General features: G+C 39.6%; 1 protein-coding gene across 2 annotated transcripts in view; it reads right to left on the bottom strand.

The window, feature by feature from the left end:
* Positions 1 to 10,332: 10,332 nt before the first annotated feature.
* Positions 10,333 to 12,640, bottom strand: part of DCN (decorin) — a 35,134-nt gene continuing 32,826 nt past the window's right edge. The window contains exon 8 of one of the 2 annotated variants that reach the window (XM_024754417.1): positions 10,333 to 11,072. In XM_024754417.1, the coding sequence (XP_024610185.1) occupies positions 10,878 to 11,072 (195 nt within the window). In that variant the 3' untranslated portion in view covers positions 10,333 to 10,877. The remainder of the gene's footprint in view (positions 11,073 to 12,640) is intronic. The other variant, XM_024754418.1, reaches the window with a different exon arrangement.

The following is a 12,640-nucleotide window of genomic DNA, read 5'->3' as shown; positions in this document are numbered from 1 at the left end:
GGGATGTTAACTAAACTTATTGTGGTGATCGTTTCACCACTATATATATAGTATGTGTGTAAACACCAAATTATTATGTTGTATAGTCGTCCCTCGGTATCCATTGCAGATTGGTTCCAGGACTTCCCACAGATACCAAAATCCATGGATGCTCAAGTCTCAGTCAGTCCTCTGTATCTGTGGATCTGCACCCATGGATTCCATTAACTGCGTATCACTACATGTGTTCATTGAAAAACATGCGTGTATAAGTGGACCTGCACAGTTCAGACTGGTGTTGTTCAAGGGTTAATTGTACACCTTAAAGATAATGTTATTATTTATAGTATTTGTAATAATATTTGTAATTATATCTCAGTAAAACTGGGAAAAAATACGTGCTTGCCCATGTGAAAAAATAAGCCAAAACAACTTCAAATCAATTTGCTGTTTTCAGAGTCAAAAAGGACCAAGGTCAAGGAGTCCTAGCAACCTATGAAAAGACTCTGTTTACATTATTACCTGATTTCCTGTTTTTGCCCACTAGGGCCAAAGGCATTCTTTCTCAGAAAGGAGTTTAAAGTGGACCCTAGATATCTGAGAAAATGTAGGCTTTGTGAATGTGACAGCAACTTTTATATCCCAGCTGTGTTCTACAGCCCACTCATGAGTAGCTGAGTTTTCTGCACTAACTTTCCCTTTCAGAAACTACGAACTCTATCATCACTCATCTTAGGTAAATAGATTTCTAGTATATTTATCAATGAGAGTTGCTGAAGCTAGGAAGCTATACCAGAGGAAAAAATCCATCTATCAGTCCAGATGTTATGAAAAGGGTCTTAATCAAAATAACAGCATTCATGAACAGCTGGTCTCATAAGCTTTATTTATCATTTCCTAGACCTCAGAAAAAGCTTTGTGAGTTGTAGGTGGCCTGGTATTTCTCACAGTGTTCCAGATGTTTTTCCTGAAGTCAAAGACAGCCACAGGAAATTTGTTTAGCATTATAATTTTTAATCAGGAACAGGGACACAATACTTTTGACTTTCATTTCCTCTCAGAATCTTCTCAGGTATTACCATTTCATTCATTTTTAAAGTTGATTGAAATAATATCTCACTTTCACATCCCACTGTTATTAACTACAGGAAATCAAATATACATTTTTTTGTTTTTATTTTCTCCAGACCTAGCATAGCTCCTGTCATATTCTATGTCTTCAATCAATGTGTGAATTAAATAAATACGTGAATGAATGATCAAATTAATTAGAATTTTACTTTTTCTCTTATGAGCATGTTAAGATTACAAGAAGATACCCCCTCCATACACAACCCCCACATACATGGTTTTGTGAGAAGATAAGAAAAAGTAAATTATTTCAAGAGAAATGTTTTATATTTTTTTACATATCGATGCCAGATCAGGTGGCCTCATGGATTCTTCATAAACTGGTGATCAATAGAAGTTATAACAGAATTGGCTATGCTGGAATTCCATGAAATAATGATCAGCTATGGAATTTATACGTGTTTCCGTGGTTTTCTAGTTAAATGTGTTGGTACAGTGTCTGAGGCCCACCGAGACCTCCTGCAGTTTGAGGAATATGCTTTCTTTATGGTACAGGACTGTTTATTCATAACTGTCAAACCACCAGCAAGTTATCAATCCACATTCAAGGCAGACACCAAGCTGTATTTTTGTTAATGTGAACTCTTGAGAGAAACAGAAACTAGACTGTGTTTTTATATAATTTTTAACTCATAAGAGAAAACACAGGGATTTTTTCAAAAACCATAAAATGCTTTCTCCTCAAGAGGTTTCTTTTCCTGGTATTGTTCAAGCAAGGACTGTTTTGGAAATGCTGACAGGATCTTAGCAAAGGCATCCAGAGGGAAACATATGTTTATTTATCTAAGAAACCACAAGAACATTGCAAAAGGCCAGAATTGGCCCTGTAAAATGTGTTGCTAGCATTACGGTATGACTGCTTAGTTTTGATAAAGTCAAGCCATTTCTGTGCTGATAAAGAAGGGCAATCTATACTCTGACATCTCCCAAACTTATGTCTACAGCCCAACCCTCTCCCTGAGCTCCAGACTCCTAGATCGAGAGCCTCTTGTATACCTCTTTATAGAAACTGAATAAGCATCTTATTTTATTTATTTATTTATTTATTTATTTATTTATTTTGCGGTACGCGGGCCTCTCACTGCTGTGGCCTCTCCCATTGCGGAGCACAGACTCCGGACGTGCAGGCTCAGTGGCCATGGCTCACGGGCCCAGCCGCTCTGCGGCATGTGGGATCTTCCCGGACCGGGGCACGAACCCGTGTTCCCTGCATCGGCAGGCGGACTCTCAACCACTGCACCACCAGGGAAGCCCTGAATAGGCATCTTAAAAGGAACAAATCCAAAACCAGACTTTTGATTTCAGCGCTCTCCACCACAGCCTCCTCAGCGCTTCCCAACTCAGTCAAGGGTGACTTCATCCTCCCAGTGGCTCAGACTAAAATTTGTCGAGTTGTCTCTGTCCCTCTTCTTTCTCTCTCACACCCCATTTGATCTCTCAGCCATCCTTGCCCTCTGTATTTTCAAAACACTTCCATACTGTGACCCATTCTCACCATCTTCTCTGTCACTAACCAGGTCAAAAAAAATCATCATCTATTGTTTATTACAATCGCAACCTAAATACCCCTCCTGGGTCCATTTCTGTTTCTGGGTCCATGCAACCTGAGGTACCCTTTCATAGACAGTTTAATCAAGTCATTCCTCTGCTGAAAACCCTTCAATAGCTTCCTGTCTTGCTCAGGGGAAAAGATAGTCTTTAAAATTGCCTAAAAAAGTCCTACAGGATTTAGGTTCCCATTACCTCTCTGACCTCATGCCATATCTTCCCTCTTCTTTATTCATTTTACCTGTTCACATTTGATCTCTTTCTTATGAGAGCCTGCCATGCATCTTCCTGACATTGGGCTCCTTTTTTGGCTTGCTTCCTTCCATCCTTCATATCTCTGCTCAAATGTCACTTTATCTGAAGGTCTTTTTCTGACCATCCTATATAAAATAGCAAGTCCCATCCTCTCATTTTCCTTATTCCCTTATCCCTTTCTTTCCTCTGTTTTATCATGCCCCAGAAGGTCTCCTCCCACTGTGATGTCTGCTGCACGAGGGTGAGACACTTCATTGCTCTATCTCCGCCACCAGGGCAATGTCCGACACACAGTAGGTCTTTAATAAATATGTGTTGAATGAACAAAGTGATATGTGCTAGTAGATATGTCAGGCCTAGATAGGAGGGTTAGATTATTTTGATGTTTGAGTAGATTTAAAACTTGATTTGTGTTCCTACGTTTGTCTGTGAAGGCCTGGGAGCATGAATTTAGCTCTCCATAATCCTTACTGGAATAAGGAGCCTGGAGGGCAAGTCTCCTAACCATCGATGGCTAATCAATGGTTGGGAGTCATGTACTCAGGGGGGCATTTCATCTAGTCCTTCTCTGGCTATTGTGCACTGGGGGGAAATATGGACTTTCTCTTACTTCAAATTTAACTCCATTTGAAGGTTGTTTTACATTCCTGGACGTTTATGTTTGATTTTAATAAGTTTAGTGTTTTCCCTCTCTTGATTTTCCTTTGTTTTCCACCGTTACAGTTTGTAGTGTGAAATTGACAGTCTGTCACAGACCTGTGACTTGAAGTAACTGTGACAGATGGTGCACTAGAATATATAAACAGATCTCTTAAAAGAAATTACTTAGCAATAAGTGTGGGAATTAAAAAATGAGCAGCAAAATCAGAAATGAAATAACTCAGCCACCTGTAACACTTGTTCTGCAGGAGATGAGAGTCTGAAGGGCGATGAAGTCTTGTAAAGAGTTAACAGTGTGGGCTTCCCTGGTGGTGCCATGGTTAAAAATCCACCTGCGGATGCAGGGGACATGGGTTCGTGCCCCGGTCCGGGAAAATCCCATATGCCGCAGAGCGGCTGGGCCTGTGAGCCATGGCCGCTGAGCCTGCGCGTCTGGAGCCTGTGCTCCGCAACGGGAGAGGCCACAGCAGTGAGAGGCCCGTGTACCGCAAAAAAAAATAATAATAAATTTAAAAAAAAGAGTTAATAGTGTGCATTGAGGGGCAGTCTTAGAACAGGCCTCGCTGGAACTCTGGATGAATGAGAAAGTGTTCTGTATATGTTTTCAGTTTTTAGTTTACTTAAGGATCAGGCATCTCTTTGTTTGCCTGGAAGATAAGGGAATGAGATCCTGCATCAGCAGCTGCAATAAACCGTGGAATGAGGAATTGTATTATGGAGAAGGAGGAAGGAAAAAAGAAAAGGAAGGTATGGAGATGATTCAGTAAAATGAGTGAACCAGGAGAAAAAGCGTACACCCAGGTTACGCCTGATTTATGTGATGAGAATGACATAGTAACTTTCATTGCCAGGTCAAGGTCATTGAAGAGGAATGCATGAAAAGAACATAAATACTGTGTTCTGGAAAATTTGGGTCACTTGAATATGGTAAGATGATAGCTCTTAAGACCAAAATGTGTACAGCCTAGGCTAGCTTGAATGTATGAAAGGGTCTTACCCAGCCACAAAGGGTCAGGGCCAAATTCATACTTTCCAACCCGTTATGTAAACCACATACAGTCAAACAAAAGTGTTAATAAAAAGGAAAACAAAAAATAAATAAGCATTCTAATAAAGATAGAAAGAAGTGAGTGTTAATGGTTGAATTATGTCCCCTCAAAAGATAGGTTCAAGATCTAACCCCTAGTACCTGTGAGTGTGACCTTGGCCGATGTAATCAAGTTAAGACGAGGTCATACTGAATTGGAGTAGGGCTTAATCCAATATAACTGCTGTCCTTATAAAAGAGGAGAAAAGATAGACACACAAGAGAAGGAGGCCATCTGGAGACGGAGGCAGAGATTAGAGTTATGCTGACTCAAACCAAAAACATCTGGAGCTACCTGGGACCTAGAAGCAGCATGGAGGTGTCTCCCTTGGAGCCTTCGGAGGGAGCATGGCCCTGCCAACACCTTGATCTTGGACTTCTAGCCTCCAGAACTGTGAGAGAATAAGTTTCTGTTATTTTAAGCCAGCCAGTTTGTGGTACTTTGTTACAGCAGCACTAGGACACTAATACAGTGTGTGGCAAGGGGGCAGGGGGGGTTGTTCACAGGAGCCAAGCAGTGGGAGACAAGAGACAGACATGGTCCAATAGGAAATGAGAGGACCCTATTGCTTTGTCCCTCAAAGTACAGACCGAGGAACAGCAACATTCCTGGGAGCTTTTTTGAAATGAACAATCTCAGACCCCACCCTAGACTTGAGACATAATTTCCCTTGAGATGATTGCAGCCCAAACTATGCAGCCTGGGGAAAAACAGCAACAGCAATCGACATATTTAAACCCATTTCATGTATTAGGCTCTGATCTGAGAGTTACACTCTAAGTTAACCCACTTAATTCACACACCAATCTATAAGGTATGCACTATTATTATTCCCATTTCACAGACAGGGAAATGCGTCACAGAAAGGTAAAGTAACTCTCCTAAGTATGTGAATATCGATGTTGAAGTCAAGGAAATGAGCCGCATTTATCTTTATTTCAAAAGAAAATATACAAGAAAAAGTTGTGCTGATACCTAAGAGTGGGATGCTGAAGGGTTAGTCCTCTCTCTCCTATGGATCTGAACAAAATTAGAAACCGTTTTACTGCTGGAAAAGGTGTGCTGGCATATCTACCTTGCAGAGGAAACTCCAAAATCTTCCCCATCATTCTATCTCTATCCATTCCTCACCCAGCTGTAGATTAAGCAGCAGGGTAGCTGCACTTTTTCCCCTACAAGAGGAAGCTACAGCATGAAGGAGGCAAGACTAGAGGGGAGAATGCAGCATTCAAGGTCCAGCTCTGAAAAGATTGTCTAGAGATGACGTAGACCTTGAACACCAAATGCCTTCCCATAGAGGTTACCATTTCACTGTAGTCATGAGAGTGGGATCTCTTGAGAGGTGTGAGAGAGAAGAAGATACACGTTTCCTCCTTCCTATTGAACATTCTGGGAAATTGATATTTTGTGGGCCAGCAAGACTGTGGAAAGAGAAAAAAGGCCACTTCTGCTAATGTTATCCTCAGCTCCGTGTATATCAAATGTACATATAAACCACTGCTTCTGCTTCAGAAGAAAGTAAAGGAGCAAATCCTCCTTTATGCCAGTGGATCAGAGATGACGTGCTATGTACACTTCTTTTTTCTTTCTTTCTTTCTTTTTTTTTTGCGGTACGTGGGCCTCTCACTGCTGTGGCCTCTCCCGTTGTGGAGCACAGGCTCCAGATGCGCAGGCTCAGCGGCCGTGGCTCACGGGCCCAGCCGCTCCTTAGCATGTGGGATCTTTCCGGACTGAGGCACGAACCTGTGTCCCCTGCATCGGCAGGTGGACCCCCAACCACTGCGCCACCAGGGAAGCCCTTATGTACACTTCTGAGTGGTCGAACTTAGTCCCCACCAAATCTCCCTGTTGAACCTTCACACATTCATCAAAATCCACTTCAACACTTATCTGCTCAGTGAAGTCTTCCATGTTCCTCTGTGCTTATTCTCCTACCCTTGGAAGATCCTCTGAATTACTGCTGTAACTTGTATATACTCCTATGATAAAATTTATCCCTCTGTATTTCTATTGTTGGGTTAAATGATTGTGTCCTTTGTTAAACTCTGATCACCTTAAAGTCAAAGTTGGCATCTTATTCATTCTTATATCCCCAGTGCCTGGCACAGACCTAGTAAATACTTTTCCATGAATAAAAATCCACTCTGTACCATGAAAATCATATTTAAAGTCATTGGGAGTATTTAGAATATGATACCCACCAGTTACATACGGCTATTAACTTAAAATTCATTAAAATTAAATAAAATTTAAAAGTTCTTCAATTCTATCACATTTGTAGTACTCCATAGCCATATTTGGCTAGTGGATACAGTACTGAACAGTATCGATATAGAACATTTTCAAAGTTGAACAGTTTTTGTACAATATTTTCCATTTTTATGAGCAAATTTATCTTTTTTGAAATGTGAAAACACTAATTTGGACTGGTGGGATGCCCATTATTTTATAGCCCTGCACACTATTGCAAAGAAGATGGAAGATGCTATGGATGCTCAGTGATTCTTCATTGTTGGACACATTCTTTTCTAAAGCAGCAGAAAGCAACGCATTGAAGTGACAGAAAGTTTGCCTTTCTTACTTACAGGCTGTGTATCCATGGGAAAATTACTTGACCTCTCTGCAGCTCCATCTGCTCATCTGTAAAAGGGATATTAAATAACCACACAGGGACTTCCCTGGTGGCTCAGTGGATGAGACTCTGCGTTCCCAGTGCAAGGGGCCTGGGTTCGATCCCTGGCCAAGGAACTAGATCCCACATGCATGCCGCAACTGAGAGTTAGCATGCCACAACTAAGGAGCCGGCGAGCTGCAACTAAGGAGCCTGCCTGCCGCAACTAAGACCTGGTGCAACCAAATAATAAATAAATGAATAAATAAATATTAAAAAAAAAAAGAAATAACCACACAGAGCCCACAGGGCTGTTGTAAACATTAAATAAGATACTTTATATACAGTTAAGACATAGTATTCAATAAATAATAGTGATTATCTTTATGGCACCTGCACCTCAACACTCTAACCTATTAACACTATGTGGAGGAACTGCTGAGAACCATGGATAGACTCCCTTCATAATTTTTAAGACTATCACCTTTGGTCTTGACATGCCATGAATTGCATAAACTGTTGCATAAGCAAGGGCTGACCCTAACTGGATCAGGGCTATGATTCTGAGTCTGCATTTCCTATATCTCAATTTCATCATCTGTGAAATGGAAATAGGACATTCTTATGGAATTTTTGTGATAAGTAGACATGGTCCAAAAAGAGCCAAACACAGAAGCTGGTAATTTGTTGTATGCATTGAATAAACTCTAGAAATAAATATCTATTGTTGCTACTGTTGCTGTTGTTGTTTTTATCTTTCTACCAGGAATTATCTCATGTCTGCAATATATTCAGTGCTAGTTTATTGAATGAATGAACAAATGAATGGAGTATGCTAAAGCAATAAATAGCATTTTCCATTTATTGGCTGATAATAGACTATGAATAAATATCACTAACATGATCACTTGATAATTAAATAGCTCGTACAGAGCTTTGTACATTCCAGGCAGTAACTGGTATGAGGAGAATATGACTTTAACTGCAACAGTTTAGAGCCCTGTGCTCTGACTCTCATGATTCTTGTTTTTTAAATTTATTTTTTAATTAATTTATTTTATTTTTGGCTGTATTGTGTCTTCATTGCGGTGCGCGCGGTTCTCACTGCCGTGGCTTCTCTTGTTGCAGAGCTCGGGTTCTAGGCATGCACGCGGGCTCAGTAGTTGTGGCGCAAGGGCTTAGGTGCTCCGCGGCACGTGGGATCTTCCCGGACCAGGGCTTGAACCCGTGTCCCTTGCATTGGCAGGCGGATTCTTAACCACTGCACTACCAGGGAAGCCCCCTCATGATTCTTATAATTATCCAAATATTATCTTGGTTTTCTGCCAAATTTATGTACAAAACATAATTGACTGCCCGTTAATATTGACAGTGTGCATCTTCTGTTTACTCTTCGATTTTTAATACTAACCGTATTTCTTTCAATAAGTGAACTCTGTTTTAGTCAGAGCCATTATAAAAACAGTCTGCTGTTTCATAATGGAAAACCAGATTTAGCTAATCATTTGACAAAGTTTCATCAACTATTTTTGTATTTATTAGCACCTCTGATCAATGCAGAAAAGTGTAAAATAATTGGGGTCATAAAAAGTGCCTGGAATGACAAACAATGTAAATGTAATGCTTAGCTGAGGCTGGTGGAATTTGTTCAATCATCCTACAGATACTGTTATAGTGTTTGGGCTAGTTACTCTTTGAGTGTCCTGACCAGATCCATTCCCCTCCCTTCTCTGCTCTGCCCCAGGAAGAGGCTTAATCTTCCTGGTTTCCTTGATGGTTATCTTCCCTTTAGGTTTGATCAGTGAAAGGATGTTAAGTAGAAGGAAAGAAAGGTTGATACCCTGCTTCAGTACTTCACCTCTGGTAGATGTTGCAATCCTTCCAGGGACATGGCTGCCTGGGCATGGAAACCTTCCATGGCTGTCCTCTCACTTAGTCCCAAAAACTCCATTTCTTCTGCTGTCCATTTAGCCACATGGGTGAGAATGCCTTTCCTCCATTGCCCATTCCTAGGTGCCTCACCATCCCTAATTTCATGCCATAAACTCTGCACACACTCTAAAATAGTCCCTTCATTAAATTATCCTCATTTAAATTCTCTGGGGTAAATTCTGTTTTCTACCAGACCCTGACTTGTACAAAAGTTAAAAGAGAAAGCTCTATTGCCAGGTATTTACCAGGTATTTAACTATAAGAAAGTTATTAAACTTCTCCTAACTTCAGTTTACTTTTCTACAAAATGGGAATAACAATAGTATCTACTCATTTACTCTATAGGGTTATGAAATTTGTATGTAATGATGAGAGAGAATCTCATGACTTTTCCTGAAATTTTGTGTTAATATGCTTTTGTATGTGGGTAAATGATGGAGGAGATTCATATTTTCCAACCATACGGGAAGCCAGCCTGAAAATGTAATGAAGGAAGGCAAAGCTGAAAGAATTGCAGAGAAACTCCACTAGAGGCTCATCTAATAGCAGGACTGTTTTGTATTTCCCTTTATCGTTACCAGTTTGGATCTGGGTCTCAGTATTTACAATCAGAAAACACCCAAGGTTATAAAAGAAATAAACTGTTTTCTCATGTTTACTTATTAGATGGTGATAGCATAAATGTATTTTTTGATAAATATTTACTCTTGGTAAATCAGCCATTCCCCAGGCTTATTGAATGGTCTTCTTTGATAGCTATTTCTAAATCCTGCAGAAAAAAAATTTTAAATTGAAGGTTTAACTAAATGCAGGAAATATTTCTAATACATCTAGTAAGTACAGAAATGCTCAGCCTGATTACACACATAATAGTTTTAAAATTGGTTTAGTATTTAGTAACTAAAAATATTGGTTTTTTAGACCAATAAGAGAAAGTCAGTTTTGTGCCTTATCAGCTTAATACTGAATACAGGTAAAGTAAGTTATAATGCACAAATGTCAAAGGACAGAGGTAGAATACATACCTAAGAACTTGAAAAGATGTGCTGTCTTTATCAAGAAAGCGATGTTTACTCTCTTCAGAAAATTGAGGTTAGGGAAGATTTACAATTACGCTTTTATACAATAGTAATTTAAAATGTACTTGTGAATTTATTTTTTTTCAAAATAATGACATTAGCAAAAATTTTACATAGCCTGTATTGAATTTACACACTCAAATGAGGCTTAATCAGTAATAATGGGGATGAATACATTATTGCTAGACTATGTCAAAGGCGCTAACCCCCCCTATGAGTTACAGAAGATTGATACCATTTTTATTGATTTCTTCTGGAAATTAAAAGCTCTACTAAATTGTTTACTCCAAATTTTACATTTAGTGAAATAAGAATATCTGCAATAGCTCAGTTAACATCAGTAATAAACTTCAAAACAGGATTCTGAAAATGGCAGGCAAAATATTTTTTTTTTATTGTAGGCAATTATTTAAACTGCATATTTGGCTTTACGCATAGTAAGTCATGTGGGGAAAACATCCACATTGCAGTTAGGTTTCCAGTATCTAGCTTGTATTTTTTTTTTTTTTTTTTTTTTTTTTTTTTTTTTTTTTTTTTGAGTAGTGACGTTAACGGGATTTTGCCAGGTTATAAAAACGAGGGTTTTCTTCGGAACTACTTGTAGTTTCCGAGCTGAATGGCAGAGCGCACATAGACACATCGGAAGGTGGATGGCTGGATCTCCCAGTACTGGACTGGGTTGCTGAAAAGGCTCACCCCGGAATAAGAAGCCTTTTTGGTGTTGTATCCAGGTGGGCAGAAGTCGTTAGGGCCGATTGCAGAGATGTTGTTGTTATGAAGGTAGACAACCTACAACCCAAAATAATGGCACATGGTTATTTTCCTCTAAATATATTGAGACCATACACGTATATACTTTATTCTTTTTTAGTACACTCATCCTTCAGTTTAAATACCTTAATACTTCTCAAACCAAACTTTTGATTTCTCTCCCTCTTTTTTTTTTTTTTTGTGGTACACGGGCCTCTCACTGTTGTGGCCTCTCCCGTTGCGGAGCACAGGCTCCAGACGTGCAGGCTCAGCGGCCATGGCTCACGGGCCCAGCCACTCTGCGGCATGTGGGATCTTCCCGGACTGGGGCACGAACCCGTGTTCCCTGCATCGGCAGGTGACTCTCAACCACTGCGCCACCAGGGAAGCCCTCTCTCTCTCTTTAATCTTGCTTTTCCCTCCCTTAGTCTTCCTCATCTCAGTATATGACATTTCAGTCTTTCCAGATGACTCAGGCTAAAAACATTGACTCTCCCTGTCTCTTATACTCTCTGCCCAACCATCAACAAATCCCGCTAGTGCAACCTTCAAAATGCACATATAATCTAGTTCTGCCCCATATCTACTCCTACAGCCTTATCCAAAGCCACCATTATTTCCTTCTGGATTATTGAAGTTGCCCTGATTGTTCTTCCTGCTTCCTCTTTTGCCTTCTGGAAATCTGTTCTTTCTTTCTTTCTCTTTTTCTCCCTTCCTTCCTTCCCTCCTGCCTGCCTCCCTCCCTTCCTTCCTTCCTTTCACCAATTATTTAAAAATGTAAGCAAGTTATATCATCTTTGCCTCAATACCCCGGCAGCTTCCCATCTTATGCAGAGTAAAATCCAAAGTTCTCACAGTGGCTGACAAATCCTACATGATCTGGCATCCTTCTACTCTGAGCTCATCTCTCTTCACTGTTCAATCCAACCACCCTAACCTACTTGTTTCTCTTCTCTAGAGGATGGTCCCTCCTCAGGTTGACACACACTGTTTCCTCCTTCTGGCATAAACTTCTCCAAGATGTCTCCAAGTCTTACTGACTCATGTAATTCATTTATCCTTACCAAAGAAGTCTTTCTTGACTATCCCATTCTGCCATTTTCTGTTCCAATTATATTTATTTATTTTTATCCAGCGTAATGATCACTATATAACACATATTTGCTTTTTGTCTGTTTTCCTCCTCTAGAATAAAAGCTCTATGAGGTAGGAAACCTGTTCAGTTTTGTTCGTGACTGTATCTCCAGTGTCTACTAGAACAGAGTAGGTGTTCAACAAATATATGTTGAATGAATAAATGAATGAATTCATGGTTATTTCATAAATTGTGTCTACATGGAATGTTATGTTTTCAGGGCAAAGATAAAATGGTAGACCTTTTAATGAATTATATAAAATAAGGAAGTAATATATAGTGAAGTAAGAGAGGGTATAGAGTATTAGAATCAAAATTAAAAATCACAAACTCTAAGAAAAGCTTGAATGTCACTGCATTTGGAATATATAGACCAAGAAATTTTTAACAAAAATGTATTCTATGTTACAAACTCAGCTCAATGAATATAATGTTATAGTTCATCAGAAATTTTTTCTGAAATATATTTTAT

Source organism: Neophocaena asiaeorientalis, unplaced genomic scaffold (genome assembly GCF_003031525.2).
Source record: "Neophocaena asiaeorientalis asiaeorientalis breed wild unplaced genomic scaffold, Neophocaena_asiaeorientalis_V1.1 scaffold92, whole genome shotgun sequence".
Lineage (NCBI taxonomy): Eukaryota > Metazoa > Chordata > Mammalia > Artiodactyla > Phocoenidae > Neophocaena > Neophocaena asiaeorientalis.
Note: the sequence above shows the minus strand (reverse complement) of the source record. Positions and strands in the feature narration are given on the sequence as shown.